The sequence below is a fragment of the Phalaenopsis equestris genome, unplaced genomic scaffold (genome assembly GCF_001263595.1).
Source record: "Phalaenopsis equestris unplaced genomic scaffold, ASM126359v1 Scaffold000291, whole genome shotgun sequence".
NCBI lineage: Eukaryota > Viridiplantae > Streptophyta > Magnoliopsida > Asparagales > Orchidaceae > Phalaenopsis > Phalaenopsis equestris.
The window spans coordinates 738,718-755,475 of NW_018164733.1; the positions used below are offsets into that span (position 1 = coordinate 738,718).

A 16,758-nucleotide genomic window follows, 5' to 3' on the forward strand; every position below is an offset into this window, starting at 1 on the left:
AAACAACAAAGCCATAGGATATCGAGGTTGTTTGCCTAGTACAACATAAATCGTCAAACACATCTTTTAGGCATTTGTACAATCCTGTTGTACAATCTAAGCTCTAACTCGCCTTAGGATTCCGAGGTTGTCATTTGTTATGACTTAAATCCTCACATCTTCAAGGTTATTTGTGCTGATTGCTTCACACAAATGTAAATCCTAATAAATAAAAAATTGTAGGATAAAACCTCTAAATGGTTTCTCCTAAATTGAAGCCAAATAACAGGATAGCTTAGGAAGTCATCGAAGTTCTCCTTCGAATCAGTGACATCCTCTAGTGTTTCCTCCTTTGGACTCCAAAACAAAATGTTCCAAAATTTGAACGAATCCCCTTTCACACTTCTTAGTCCGATATCTTTGAGATGTCCTTACCATTTGAACTTCCTTGAAGATAATTTTTCTTGATTTTTATCGAGAGTATTCTTAGGTAACTTCAGTTATCTAAGATGTAATTAACTATAGGGGCTTGCCCTTATAGGAAGCTTTCTCCGAACCCAGCATAATATAAACTCTATTTAATTCCTTATATTAAATAGAGGAATTTGTCGGCCAATACATTGGTTTCGCAGACCAAACGGATGTCATAACTTTCTTTAGTTTATTTGATCGAGCCTCACCCTCAATTCTTGTGTTCATCCTTCGGGATAGATACAGGGTTTGAGGTAGTGCTCTTTCATTTAAACTATGAAAATTATGGGGTCAGTTTGACTTCATCTTTTTCAAAACTAAAATTTAAAAAAAAAAAAACGTCCTTCCGAAGCGGACAACGAGATTTCAATTCCGATGACCGACAGCTTCCTACGGGCAAACCCCACACAAAAAATAGTGCCGACACAATGAAAACAAATCACTCAATTAACTTGTGGTCATTTGCCATTTTGTCAGGCGAGTTTAACATGCGTATTTCTTTTACTTTTAATGCCTTAAATAATTGATTGTGTTATTGATATTCATTTCAATATCAGAACACATAATGAGAAGATTTACTTCTATAGTCCATTGATATCAATAATTTTCATTGCTGAAGAAGATACATGAAGGTAAGGCTTTAATTTCAGATAAGATACCTATTGAGATTTGTAAGGCTTTGGGGCATTGTAGAGGTTTGGTTAATAAATCTTTTGAACATAATTTTTAAAGACTAATAGGATACCAAATGATTGGAGAAAGAAATAATTTGATATCAATATTTAAGAATAAATGAGATATTCAAAATTGTGTCTACTGTTGGTAACTCAAACTTAGGAGTAATGAAATTAGGGGAGATAGTAATAAATTATTTGCTTAAAATGTTTAAATTAATTTTTGAGACTAATTTGGTTTCATGTGAGGGATCTACTGTAAAAATATTTTTGTATTAATCTAATTAATGGATAACTAGAGAGCCAGAAATTATCTTTCTATAGTTTTTCTTGATCTTGATAGGACATGATTGAGTCCATGAGAATTGATTTTGCATGCATTAAAATACATGCTTGTGCCAAAGCTATGCTGAAATTATTAAAGATTGGTACAATGTAGCACTGACTAGTATTAAAAGTATTTGTGTAGCGATTAAAAAGATTTTCACTTATAATAGAATTACATCAAAAATAGTATTGAGTCTATCTTTTTGGTAATGTTTATGATGTTAATAAACGATATTCAAAATGAGATGCTTTAGCATGCTTCTCTGAAGTGACATGGTTTTAATTGGTGACACATTCCTTAAAATAAAACAAATCGAGTAACGAGGAAAATTTTTAGTGGATATAGGTTTAGATTTACTAATCAAAACACTTAGGCTATGCAATTTTAGTTGGCAATCAATATTATCATGAGATAAAATGATACCTCTAGGTGAAGCATATTTAAGCATTTTGGATTATTAATCATAACAATGAGGATGTGAATAATGATATAAGTTTTTGAGCTGATGTTCTATAGTATAAATAGAGAAGTTCTTTGGAGTATTTGTGGGCTCTAAAAATTTAGTGGATATAATGAAGATGTTTTTAAGGTATGATGTTAACAATTAGCAATCAATATTATCATGAGTATAATGAAGAAAATTTTCAGGGGATATGGGTATCAAAACACTTAGTGTAATTTTAGTGTGTATGATGTTAACAATTATCAATCAATATTTTCATGAGATAAAATGATACTTTTAGGTGAAGTATATTTAAGCATTTTGGATTGTAAATCATAAGAATGACGATACGAATAATGATATGGATTTTGAGCTAATCTTTTATAGTTTAAATGGAGAACCTCTTTGGAGTATTTGTGGGCTCTAGAAGTTTACGCCCCGACCTCCCTCAAAGATGATGAATGAGATGAGAGAGTTTTAAGTGAGATTCCGTGTCAAATTTTCATGGATAGAAAATCCACAGAATTTGTTTACCTAGGAATGCCCTTCACTCCGTAAGTCTTGCAAGAAATAGATGAAAGAATAAATAGAGCTAAAATGGGAGTTATATTTAAGAATATATAAATATTTGGATTGATGAATTTTTGAGAAGGTTCATTTTCGAGCGTCTTTATTTGAGTGTATGTTTATCTAGTAGGATAAAGTTAACTTGGTTGAATTTAGGTTTGTGTGGAAGCAAGATAATAAACATCAAGGCATGTAGCCTGCATTGATGCGTTCCAGAATGGTCCAATAAATCTTTATGATCCGTGTAAATCATTATAACAAATAACAATGCTAGTTATCAAATGCTACACATCTGGTTTGTTCTATGCTGTATATTACCTTTTTGGTAAATTATGCGGTTTTTCTTATTTAATTAGTTCTTTTAGTATGTGTTTTTCTAATATCTTCCTTTATACCTGAAACACAATATGAATTTAAGAGGTTTATCCTTAGCTATGGCTATACTTTCATTTCAAGTTTTATTTCTCGCTGGAATTATTTTATACATCCAAAATTTATTTGCAGAACCTTGCTCCTCAGATATTAACCAATCTCTTAATTTGTCATACCAAATGCTTATGTAGTGCGACTACATTCTAAAAAAAATCCATAGAGCACAAATTCCATATTTTTTTTGTTTCTTATTTTAATGTGCTTTTCAACAGATTCAAAGTTTATCAGGTCTGCTAAAAATAAAAAGAAGAACAGGAGAAGAAGAGATTTATCAGAAGAGTCTTCTACAGATGGATTTAATAATAAACAGCAGGTGGTTGTGAATATCTCAAACTTTGTGATAATTTACTCAACAAATATTTAAGCTACTTCTTACTTGCACTATTTACTTTAGGAATCAACAAGTCATTCTATGGGATTCCTTGAGTCTGGCGAAAACTCAGAAATACAGGAAGTTTCTGAAGCTCTTTTCTCAGGGAAACTTGAGTTTGATGATGATTATGTTGATGATGACCTAGATCCTGCAATGAAGGAAGAACTTGACAGGTGAGCGTGCTTTGATTTTACCTTTGTTTCTTTGCTGCTTTTCTATTGAAATGTTTCTTCTGTAGTGTTCTGCTTGTATGCCTTGAAATTCTGTATTTGTGTTGAAGATCACACTAATGAAGCTGTAAAAGGAATGCGAACTCTGCATAGTAGTGCTCTATGCAACACAAATATTTATTTATTGTCAATGAGGAATGGTAAGAAATGGAAAGAGATTCAATTTTTGTGAAACAACAATAGAATATCTTCGAAGTAGGTTGCATTTACACTCTTGAAAACTCAGGGTAATATGGTATGCATGTAGGAGTGTCATTGTCTTAGTTGTATCCATATCCTATATTTTTTAAGAATTGCCTTATCTCATGTTGAGCATCCCATATCATTTCTATGCATCATAATCGCAAGAGAAATTAATCATGATAATTTTATACAGCACGTGAAACATTTTAGATTCAAATTTTCTGTTCAAAACTAAAATTGTAGCTTGGCTGGCTTAATTTAATCACATTTTCAATCTGTACATAATTTGATTACACTTCCAATCTGTACATAAAGAAAATTTGAAGGGAGGATTGTAAGGAGATGAAGAGATGAATTTATTAGTCAACTCTCATTTGAGCATGCATACCTCATCCCAAAGTAGTACAAAATAGCTAAAAGATAACAAAATATTATATGAAATTAATTCTTTTTGGTGCTTTATCCCGATTTAGATCATAAAGTTCTTTGGAATGCACCTTATGGACTTGTTGTACAATGCACTAGATGTAACATATTCTAGGGTTCACATTTAAAGACTTGAGTTTGGCAATAGGGTGAATGAATTTCCATGATTTTTTTTGTTGGGCCTAACTTAAAGTTAGGGTCTGGGTGCTCATCTTACCACATCCTGTTTTGAATTAAAAGCTCAATTTTTTTACTTTGATTGTGCCATATGATTTGTCTTATCATATAGGCGATATGAACTTTTCTTATGAAGAAAGTGATTATATTATAAAATTGATGCTCATTTATAACTAAGTTAATTGTTAAAATAGAACTTCGTGATCTACTTAAATTAGATGTAAAACTTGAAAAAACTGATTTAGCACAACATGCTTACAATTTTGTAAACTAATATACCAGAGCTCTGCAGTTCTCTTTAGCGTAATTTGGTTCTCATTAACATCAGTGCTGAAAATCCTTTAGTATTTCTTTGTGCAACTTTTGTGGCTCCTTAAGAGATACCCATGAAGCATGACATGGTATGGTATTTTATTTAAAAGGTGCACCTCTGCAGCCCATGACACTAATGGTCACTATTTGATTTTCGTCATCATGTATAGATGATGGATTTTGATCAATCAGCTGTTTGAGTATCTGACGTGAGGCTTGGGGGAGGACCAGCTGGTCCTCACGAGAAGGGGGGGTTCCCCCCCCCTCCTCCCTCCTCCCTCCTCCGTCCTCTCTCCTCCCTCCCTTCCTTTTTCCCTTCTTTGCTCTTTCTTTCCCTTCCTTTTCTTACTTTCCTCCATAGGGTTTTTCTAATTTAAATCCTTACCTAAATTCTAAGATCTGATTTAATTCTCCTTTCTTATTTTAAAAGTTTTTCCTAAAATCTAAAATCTGATTTTATTCTCCTTTCTTATTTTAAAAAACCTTTCCTAAAATCTGAATTATATTCTTCGTCTTATTTTAAACGTTTCCTAAAATATGTGAAATCTCTTTATAAATAGGAGATGATGTGTTTGAAGTTAGGGGTTTTGTTTTGGACATATGAAATCAAGTTTTAGCCTTGGTATTTTCCACTTTGAGGGCTGTCTCTGACGTTGAGGTAGTGCTCTGACTGTCTCTTGTCCTAAGCGGTGATCTTCTCCACACGTCCGGATGTAGTTCGACATTGATGAGATATTTATCTATCCTTCCACTCTTCCTGCTACTGTCCCCCCGCTTTTGAACCGTACAGTAGGCCTCCACACCTCTTCCCTGACAACAGCTGGCTGCTGTTCTCCCTCCAAAATGCTGCCAACCTCCTCCCAGCAGAGAAAAATTTGCGTACGATAGCCAATAGGAGGCCACGTATGCATCGGCGGTCCCACCGCTTGTGACTTATAAAAGAAATAGGTGTTTTGCCAAGCGTGACCCCAACCCGCGACGGTAACTCGATTGTAACCCCGCTGTACCCATGCAATACCTCCCGCGGTCGGCCTCCAGTAACGCGTTTGTAATTCTGTTGTAACCCATGTATAACATTCCCCACTCAGGCAGCGGTATCGCGCGTATAACCTGAATATAACTTCCCTTTAACCTCGTCGCCGCGAAATCAAGAATATACCCTTCGTGTAACTCAATTGTAACTGCGATGTAACAGACAATTAAGCCTGTCGCATTGGAGCCGCGCGTGTAACCCTCATGGAACCGAGAGTATACCCTTCGTGTAACTGTGATGTGACAGACTATTAAGCTCGTCGCATTGGAACCGCGCGTGTAACCTGAGTGTAATTGCGATGTACAAGATTAAAAATTGGAGCGCGCGCGAATCATTGTATTTAAGCAGCTAAGGTCTACTGTTTTATTGGTCATATTCTCTATTTTCCGACACCATTGCAGCGGCACCTGAACATGTTGAAGTTCAAGATAGATTACAAAAACACAAACTCTCATTTTATGTATGAAGCGGAAGGAAAAGAAGAGAGTTATCCTGCCAAGAGAGAAGAAGTGGACACAAGAAGTGGTTGCCCTGCAATGATTCGATACGCAGTTGATGAGGAAGGCAATTGGACAGTTAAAAAAATTATTGAATCTCATAACCACTCAGTAACGAACCCTGATGATAAGCATCTGTTGCTTTCCAACAGAAAGATAGGTGAAGTCAATGCAGATGTGCTTAGATCGATGACACTGTCATGGATAAGACTTAAAGACGTGTTTAACTTTCTAGCCAAAGAAGTTAGGGGTGTAGAGAACCTGAAATGTACAAAGAGAGATGCTTTCAATTTCATTCAAAAAGAGAAGATATGTAAAATTGAAAATGGTGATGCCAATGTTTTACTGCAGTTGTTCGCAGAGAGACGTGCTGAGGATAACATGTTTGAATGAGATTTTGAAATTGACGAGAGTGGTAGGCTAATGAATTTTTTTTTTGAAATGACGAGACATCCAAACTTGATTATGACTGTTTTGAAGATGTCATTATTTTTGATACGAGCTATAAATTAAATAAATATAACTTATGTTGTGCTCTTATTGTTGGTTTTAACCACAATTGATAGAATGTTCTCTTTGGAGTCGGATTCTTGTTAGAGTAGACGGTAGACTTTTAAAACTTTTATTCGTATCATATGTGATAATCATCCAATAACAATATACACGGATCATGATTAGACAATGAGCAGAGCCATAACAGAGATTTTATTAAATACACGACATTTACATTGTCTGTGACACATATACAAGAAATTGCCTTCAAAGGTTTAATGCGGGGTGGTGAATAAGATAGTCAGTGTTTTTTTTATAAATGTTTAAGCAAATGCGAGTCTGAAGAGAATTTTGATGATACACGGGATGTGATGATTGAAACAGGTAAATGAGATGTACAAGATTACACATAAGTGGTCCACGACAAGCAAAAATATGAAATTTTAGACATAAGTGGTTACGGCTATATGAGTCTGAAGTTGACAACTCTTTTTTTCTCACTAAAAAAAAAATGAAATTTTAGGCGATGATAATGAAGTTATGAGGCCCGACGACAAGCAATGTTTACAACACTTAGCTAGCTACACTTAGCTAGCTATGTTTATGAATACAAAAGTAATATCAAACATGTATACCACTCATTCAAATTCTTGCCAAACATTAATTAAAATTGAAACCAAATTCTTTCCAAGCATTCAATTAAAGTAGAACCAAGTTCTTTACAACCATCCAATGGAACCCAAAATACATTCTTTACAACCATTCAAAAGCATTTAGTTAATATGCAACCAAAATCCAGACAACAATTGGAGCAGTTACAGAGATGGATCATTTTAGAAGTTAACATTAGGACCAAGCTCCCGTAGGCAGCGGGAAAAACTCTCTAGAGTTTCATAAGGAGCCAGCATATCAGCTCTGCAATCATATTATACCAAAAAAAATAAATCAAAGCAAAAAAAAGAGTTTCATAAGGAGCCAGATAAGTGTTGAAATATCAAGTAATGTATATATCTTAAGTAAAAAAAAATAAGAGTAAAACATCAAGTATCTAAACCGTCAGAAGATGTTATAGCTACTGATCAAATATCACAAAGAAATATCTTTTTTTTATGACTCTTGCATTTATCTCTTTTTATGACTCCTACATAAAATAAATCAAGTTTAAATAAGTGAAATAAAAAAAATATGAAATAACAATTTCTAAATGCTAAATGTAGAAGGATAAATGAAAATGAGTGAATAAGAAGAAATCAATCAGGTTAAACCGAAACATACATGAAACAAAGAAACATTACAAAATAGTAAATGTTTAACAAAATTCTAGATTCAAACAGAAAAACGTATTTGGACTTCATGCTTTTTCCCATGTCCTGACGCTTTCCAACCAAAACTTTCCCTCTAAAAAACAAACCACTTGATCTACTGTCATACCATCCATAAAATATGTTTATTTTTTATAAGAATTCACAAAATTAGATAAAACAGGTGAAAACTATAATGAATGAATAAATGCCAACATAACAATTGCAATTTAATTATGAGATTTAAATAAGTGGGGGGACATTTGAGAAACATTTGGCTTCAACATCTATACATCTCTTGTGTTGAGACCCGTTACGTGACATTCTCAATAAAAAATCTGCATGACATTTCATGCAGTTGTAGGAGCAATTTTGAAAGGGAGATATTAGATGTCTAAAAAGTTAAAGATGATAAATGCTTATTAACATAAACCTGTAATCATTCCAAAAGAACTATGTTCGTGACAATGTGAATTTACAAATCTCGTATTCTATTTCTGCTCTAAATAATGACATAAATTTCTGCCATTCCAAATAGTCTTTCCAATAAGCTCTATTTTCCTGTGTTAGTGTTTCTATATATTTACAGACAACGACACCACAGCCAAAACTATTGCTCAGCACCAGAATGTCTCTCACCATTACAACTTGCCATTTACTCAGATCAGCCTGGAACGCTTCCCCGACATCCCTTATAAAATGTTTAATCTGTACATTCAAATGTAGAAATGAATGAACAATAACATAACATACTGCATAAAACAAAAAACATTGTCTACTTTTAATGGCGTCGGTGGTATGCAAATGCATTCTGTTGGGTAAGAAATCATATAATCTCCATTTGTACTGTTTCATTGCCTATTTATAATGACGCCGGTGGTATGCAAATGCATTCTGTTGGGTAATGAATCATATAATCTCCATTTGTGCTCTTTTATTGCCCAAACTCTCAGTGTCCAATGCTGATTATTGTTTATTGATAGCAAAAGTAACTCTACATTCTCATTAATATCCTTCGTAATGTGCTGAACTAACTTTTTAACATTGTCTACTTTGTACAACTACATAAAAAGAAATATATCACATGAAAATAAATGATCATGTTAAATGTATTTAGGTGCAGTCTATGACAAGTGAATTTTAAAATTTACCCAGTGACATGGAGACATATAAGTACGATCTATATAGCTGTGGTGCGTTATATCTTTTATTTTTCATCAACATAGCAAAACAATCGACTTGTTCGTTTCCTAACCAACCGTTCACATGAAATTCATCAAGATAACGTCGAGTTAACGACGCGTTTTCCATATTAATTACTAAGTCACCACTGAATTTTAAGTATATAATTTTTACCGCAATTAAATACAAAAGTAAAACAAAAAATCAATAAAAAAATATGGTAAAATAACAAGTCAGTGAATTTGATACAACAGGAAAATCGACCACCAGTGCTGTTGAACAGACCTATAATACAAACAACTAACATTATATAGTGGGAATATTCAAGTTCGGAGTGTGAACACTTCAAGAAAACATTTTATATACCTAATCAGAGTAGTCATCATCAGCATATTGCCTTTCCACTTGGTCCTGATCTTCCTCTTTATTTTTGAGAAATTGTGTTTGATGAACTTCTTCTGTTTCCTTAATATATACAGTTGATGAATCAGAACTAATGTCGTCAGTTATAGTTTGCTGTACAACTGTCAATTCTCCCTTATCTACATCCTCAAGCTCTTCTTTATTTGATGGTGGTTGATCAACTTGGTCTGCTTCCCCTTTATTTACAGCTTTAACCTGTTAATTATTGGATATTGTTAATTGAATAGTAAACAAGAATTTTATTGGATGATGCTTTGGTGCAAGCTTCAACCTCTTCAGCCTCTTCAGCCTCATCAGCCGCCTCTTGTGTTGGTTTTTTTCTTCTTCCGTTCAAAAATCATAAATGGGAAACTGAGAAGCCTTTTTCTTCTACCCTCTCTTATCTTAATCCTTTGAATTTCGCTTCTTAGTGGAAACTCTTTAACCCATTTTCTTGGAAATTTTCCACCTGGTTGTTTTATTGTTTTCTGTAATTCTTTTACTTCACATTTTAACTCTGTCATTATATTTTTTAAATTTGTCAGTCGAGTATAAACTAAGTTTTGAAAGTCCAAGAATAATTTATGATGATCTTTAAGTAATTCATGTATTTATTCAAAATCAATATGAGAGCTAGTATGTGGATATGTGTCACCATGTGTTAGTTGGGAACCGATATGATAAGGCACCATAACAGCAACCTCAACGAACGTGGGCGAATGTGGTCGGCATCGAGTCTTTTGTTGTCGGAGATGCTTTCCAGGACTAGATGGTTCTTCAAGTGGAGGACTAACTAAATGATGTTCATTGTCTTTTATTTCAAGGAAATAATCATAAACCTGCAAGACATTACATATAATCAAAGTTGATCAAAGTATCACGTGATCATAATAATACTTTCTAAGGTTTAAAGAAATAAATACCTCACCTCGGCAGATCTGAGCCTCTTAAAGACTAGTATGATCTTTACAATATTCCATCTTACATTTACTGGCCACTTCAACATTCGTGGTCTAGCCTCAGACATTGCTGAGAGGACCAAAGACGCGTGCTCATAAAACCAGAGCTGCGTGAAATATTATAAAATAATTCATTGTTGTGTTTAAAATTAAGAAATGAGCTTTTAAGAATTATTTGCAGTGCACAAACCGTTAGAAGGAAGGCAAAATCATTAATGTCTCACAATGGCCGGTCCTTCCTTATTTTCGTGGCACAGACATTTAGGTGCTCGGTCAGAATTCCACATACTGTAGCTGACCAATTATATGCTGTAAAAGTTTTTACATCATCGCAAATATAAGAGAACTCTTTCGACACTCTAAAGTTGCTTGAAGGAAAAAGTAATTTCAAATTAAAAACTTGATTAATAGTTGCAAAAGGTTTTGAGAGGACACCCCTGATGAAAAGTTGAGTTGCACGGTCTTTATTTGTCTCGCATCCATACTACTAGACGTAACATTACTCAGCATGCAGGTAACCCTCTATTAACATGTCTATCAGGAGTGTAACTTCGTTTTAATCAAATTTGAGCTCCTTTCCCTCTAAGTTGAATGTCATGCAATTAATATCCTAACAATTTATTATGTGCATTGCCAGAATATGATCCTGAGGGTATGGAGGGAGTTCAAAAAACAGAGTCAAACTCATGGCTTCCAATTTATTTCATGTGTTCTCTTCGACTGATTGTCACATCTTATCGAGAACTTCTCGTACTGCAGATAGACGACATCTGCAATTCATTGATTTTGCGCTAAAAACACTACAAGAATACAACAGAATAGTTTAAGATCAAATAAAAATTAGAATGACGACAAACATGTTGAATTTAAAAAAAATTTAACATTAACGTTTTAGTAAAATAAATTTTATTGCATTATTTAGGAATGCATGATGATATTTGTTGACAAATGTGATGAATTTTAACACTTCTACTTTGAGAAACAATAATTCTTTATTTAAAATTAATTTAATACGACAAATTTGGTGAATTAAATAGTTCTATTTTGACAATTTGCATTCCAACAGATAATCTATCTAAAATGCATTCCTAAACCACAAATTGTTCTTTTTGGCAAGGGGTTTATAATGTATTAAAAGTGTATGTAATGTGTTAAAAAAGTTCTTTATGATCACATGATAACACCATAACCAAGCTTCATGGATTAGAAAGCAAAACTTAAAAATACATAGGAACGACTTGGGGCTGCTTAATAGATTCACTGTCCTCTTTCTTAGACTCCTTACGGCCGCTTTTCACTATTTGTTTTGTCTCCTCGCATTCTGGCTTATCAATCTCTCCCAAATCTGCAACACTTGCCTCTTCCAACCTGGTTTTCATAGCCTCTGCGATGTCCTTATCTTCCATTTTAATCTTTTTTCACAAAAGCAATCCGAAACCCTGGTGCCGTAACATTGAAAAGCAAGACGAGGAAGAGAACCATAGCAGCGGGCGAATCCCTGTTTTTCGAAAATGATTCTTATTGTATGACTTTCAATTTTTTACCATGGTTTAATGAGTTTTAAGACACTATTACGGAGGATATACAAATGTTACTAGATAATTAAGGGGTTACATGAGGGTTACACGCGCGGTTCCGCGGCGACAGACTTAATAGTCCGTAACATCGCAGCTACAATTGAGTTACACGAAGGGTATACTCTCGGTTCCGCGACGACGAAGTTATAAGGAAGTTACACTCAGGTTATACGCGCGGTACCACTGTCTGAGTGGGGAATGTTATACATGGGTTACAACGGGATTACAAACGCGTTACTAGAGGCCGACCGCGAGAGGTATTGCATGGGTACAACGGGGTTACAATCGAGTTACCGCCACTGGCCGGATTGACGGGTCATCTGCGGCAAAACACCTATTTCTTTTATAAGTTACAAGCGATGGGACCCCGATGCATACATGATCTCCTCCTATTGGCTATCGTACGCAGCACTGCGTATGTCTTACGCACGCAAACTTTTCTGTCTTATAACCCATTAACCCGTGGTGAAAATTGGAAGCCTGACAGTAAAAAATTATTTTCGAAAAACAGGGATTCGCTTGTCACTAGGGTTATCTTCCTCGTATTCCTTTTCAAAGTTACGACACCAGAGTTTCAGATTGTTTTGTGAAGGAAGATTAAAATGGAAGATAAGGGCATCACAAAGACTACGAAGATTGGGTTGGGAGAGGCTGATATTGCGGATTTGAGAGAGGCTGATTAGCCAGAATGCGAGCAGACAAAACAAATGGTGAAGAGCGACCATAAGGAGAACAATGAATCTATTAAACAACTCCAAAATAGTTTTTTAGGTTTTGCTTTTCAATCATTGAAACTTGATTATGGTGTTATCATGTGGTCATAAAGAACTTTGTGAACACATTACATGTTACTTTTAATACATTATAAACTCTTTATAAAAAAGAACAATTTGTGGTTTTGGAAGACCTTTTAGATAGTTTATCTGTCGGAATGCAAATTATCAAAATAGAATTATTTAATTCACCATATTTGTTGTGCTAAATTAATTTTAAATAAAGACTTACTGTTTCTCAAATTAGAAGTGTTGAAATTCACCCTATTTGTCAAAAAAGATTATCATGCTTTCTTTCTTAAATGTTGCAGTTAAATTAAATGTTGCAGTTAAATTTATTTTACTGAAAAGTTAATGTTGAATTTTTTTTAAATTCACTATGTTTGTCGGCATTCAGATTTTTATTTGATCTTAAACTATTCTATTGTATTCTTTTAGGTTTTTGAGTGCAAAATCAATGAATTGTAGATGACGTTTATCTGTAGAACGAGAAGTTCTCGATAAGGTTCGACCATCAGTCGACGATGACACATGAAATAAATTGGAAGCCATGAGTTTGACTCAGTTTTTTGAACTCCCTACGTACTCTCAGGATCATATTTTGACAATGCACATAATAAACTGTTCAGATATTGATCGAATGACATTGAACTTGGGAGGGAAAAAACTCAAATTTGATTCAGACAAAATTTCACTCCTAATAGGCATGCTCAATAGAGGGTTACCTGCATGCTGGAGTAATGCCCCGCCTGGTAGTATGAATGGGAGACAAATAAAAACTGCACTACTCAAATTTTCACCAGGGGTGTACTCTCATAACGTTCTGCAATTATTAATCAAGTTTGTAATCTCAATTTACTTTTTCCTTCAAACAACTTTAGAGTGTCGAAAGAGTTGTCTGTTATTTGTGAGGATGTAGAAACTTTTACAACATATAATTGGCCAACTACAGTATGTGGATTTCTGACTGAGTAACTGAATGTCTGTGTCATGAAAATAAGGATCAGCCATTGGGAGACATTACTGGTTTTGTCTTCATTCTAACGATTTGTGTACTGCACATAACTCTTAAAAGTTCATTTCTTAATTTTAAGCACAACAATGAATTATTTTATCATGTTTAACGCAGCTCTTGTTTTATGAGCATGAGTCCTTGGTTCTCCCAGTAGTGTCTGAGGCTAGACCTCGAATGTTGAGGTGGTTAGTAAATGTGATGTGAAATACTATAAAGATTCAACTAGCTTTTTAGAGGCTCAGATCTGTCTAGGTGAGTTATTTATTTATTTAATCCCTACAAAGTGTTATTATGCTCACGTAATACTTTGATTGACTTTAATTATATGTAATGTCTTGCAGGTTTATTATTATTTTCTTGAAATAAAAAATAGCGAACATCGTTTACTTGACCCTCCACTTGGAGAACCATCCAGTCCTGTGAAGCATCTCCAACAACGGGAGACTCAATTCCGACCACATTCGTCCACGTTCGTTGAGGTTGCTGCTATAGTTCCTTATCATATCGGTCCCCAACCAATACATGATGATACATATCCACATACTAACACTCGTATTGGTTTTGAAGAAATACATGAATTACATAAAAATCATTTTAAATTGTTCTTGGACTTTCAAGGCTCAGTTTATACTCGTCTGACAAATTTAGAAAATACAATGACAGAGTTAAAATGTGAATTAAAAATATTATAGAAAACAATAAAATAAACAGGTGGGGAATTTCCAAGAAAATGAGTTAAAGAGTTCTCACTAAGAAGCTTAATTCAAAGAATTAAGACAAACGAGGGTAGAAGAAAAATGCTTTTCAGTTTCCCTATTTATGATTTTTGAATGAGAGAAGAGGAAAAAACCAACACAGGAGGCGGCTCTGAAGAGGCTAAAGAGGGTGAAGCCTGCACCAAAGCATCATCCAATAAAATTATTGTTTACTAATTCAATTAACAACATCCAATAATTAACATGTTGGAGCAGTAAATAAAGGGGAAACATATCATGTTGATCAACCACCATCAAATAAAGAAGAGCTTGAAGATGTAGATAAGGGGGAATCGACAGTCGTATAACAAATTATAACTGACGATATTAGTTCTGATCCACCAACTGTACATATTAAGGAAACAAAAGAAGTTTATCAAACACAATTTATCAAAAAAGCGGCTGAATTTGGAGATAAAGAGGAAGATCAGGACTAAGTGGACAGACAATATGTTGATGATGACTACCCTGATAAAGTATAAAATGTTTTCTTGAAGTGTACACACTTCGAACTTTAATATTCCCACTATATAATGTTAATTGCTTGTCTTATAGGTCTGTCCAGCAGCAGTGGTTGTCGATTTTCCCGCTAGACAATAAATTTTAGATTATTTACGGGAAACAATCGATCTCTGTAGTAACAAATTCACTGTCTTGTTAGTGTACCATATTTTTTTATTGGTTTTCTATTTTAGTTTTGTATTTATTTGCGGTAGAAATTATATATTTGAAATGCAGAATGAACTTAGTAATTAATATGAGACATGTGTCGTTAACTCGACGTTATCTTGATGAATTTCTTATGAACAGTTGGTTAGAAAATGAAAAACTCTATTATTTTGCTATGTTGATGGAAAATAAGAGATGCAACGCACCACAACTATATAGATCGTGCTTATATGTCTCCATGCCACTGGGTAAATTTTGAAATTCACGTGTCCTAGAGTGCACCTAAATACATCTAACATGACCATTTGTTCTTATGTGATATGTTTCTTTTTATGCAGCTGTAAAAAGTAGATAATGTTAAAGGGTTTGTTCAACACATTTCGAAGGATACTACTGAGAATGTAAAGTTACTTCAGCTACCTATAATCAATAATAAGTATTGGACACTGCTAGTTGGGGCAATGAAAGAACACAAATGGAGATTATATGACTCCTTATCCTACAGAATGCTTTTGCATATTACAGACGCCATTGTAAGTAGGCAATGTTTATTGATTTATGCATTGTCATATGCTATTGTTCATTCATTTATACATTTAAATATGCAACTTAAACATTTTTTAAGGGATGTCGGGGAAGCGTTCCATGTTGATCTGAGTAAATGATATGTTATAATGGTCAGAGACATTCCGGTGCAGAGCAATAATTTTAACTGTTGTGTCGTTATCTGTAAATATATGGAAACACTAGTACAAAAGAATAGAGCCGATTGGAAAAACTATTTGGAATCACAAAAATCTATGTCATTATTTTATAGTAGAAATAAGATGCGAGATTTATAAATTCGCATTGCCACAAACATAATTTTTTTGAAATAATTACAGATTTATGTTAATAAGTATTTGTCATCTTTAACTTTTTAGCGATCTAATATCTCTCTTCCAGAATTGTTCTTACGATTGTCTGAAATGTCATGCAGGTTTTTTATTGAAAATGCCACCGAACGGGCCTCAACACATGAGATATCTAGATTTTGAAGTCAAATGTTTCTCAAATGTTCCCCAACTCATTTAAATCTCGTAATTATATTGTAATTGTTATATTTACATTTATTCATTCATTATAGTTTTCACCTGTTTCATCTAGTTTTGTGAATTCTTACAGAATTCAACATATTTTATGTATGGTATGGCGGTCGGTCAAGATGTTTATTTTTTAGAGAGAGAGTTTTAGTTGGAAAGCATCAGGACATAGGAAAAAGCACGAAGTCCAAATAGGCTTTTCAGTTTGAATTTGACACTTTGTTAAACATTTATTATTTTGTAATATTTCTTTGTTTCATGTATGCTTCGATTTAAGCTGATTGATTTATTCATATTCACTCATTTTACTTTATCATTATAAATTTAGCATTTTGACATTGTTTTTTCATAATTTTTTTATTTCACTTATTTAAACTTGATTTATTTTATTTAAGAGCCATAAAAAGAGATAAATGCAAGAGCAATA

General features: G+C 33.8%; 1 protein-coding gene across 5 annotated transcripts in view; it reads left to right on the plus strand.

Annotated features, from left to right (window-relative positions):
- Positions 1-16,758, plus strand: part of LOC110025161 (SKP1-like protein 21) — a 44,559-nt gene that overhangs the window by 17,261 nt on the left and 10,540 nt on the right. For 4 of the 5 annotated variants that reach the window (XM_020725464.1, XM_020725468.1, XM_020725465.1 and 1 more), the window contains 2 exons: positions 3,106-3,209; positions 3,288-3,439. In XM_020725464.1, coding sequence (XP_020581123.1) covers positions 3,106-3,209; positions 3,288-3,439 — 256 coding nt within the window. The remainder of the gene's footprint in view (positions 1-3,105; positions 3,210-3,287; positions 3,440-16,758) is intronic. The other variant, XM_020725467.1, reaches the window with a different exon arrangement.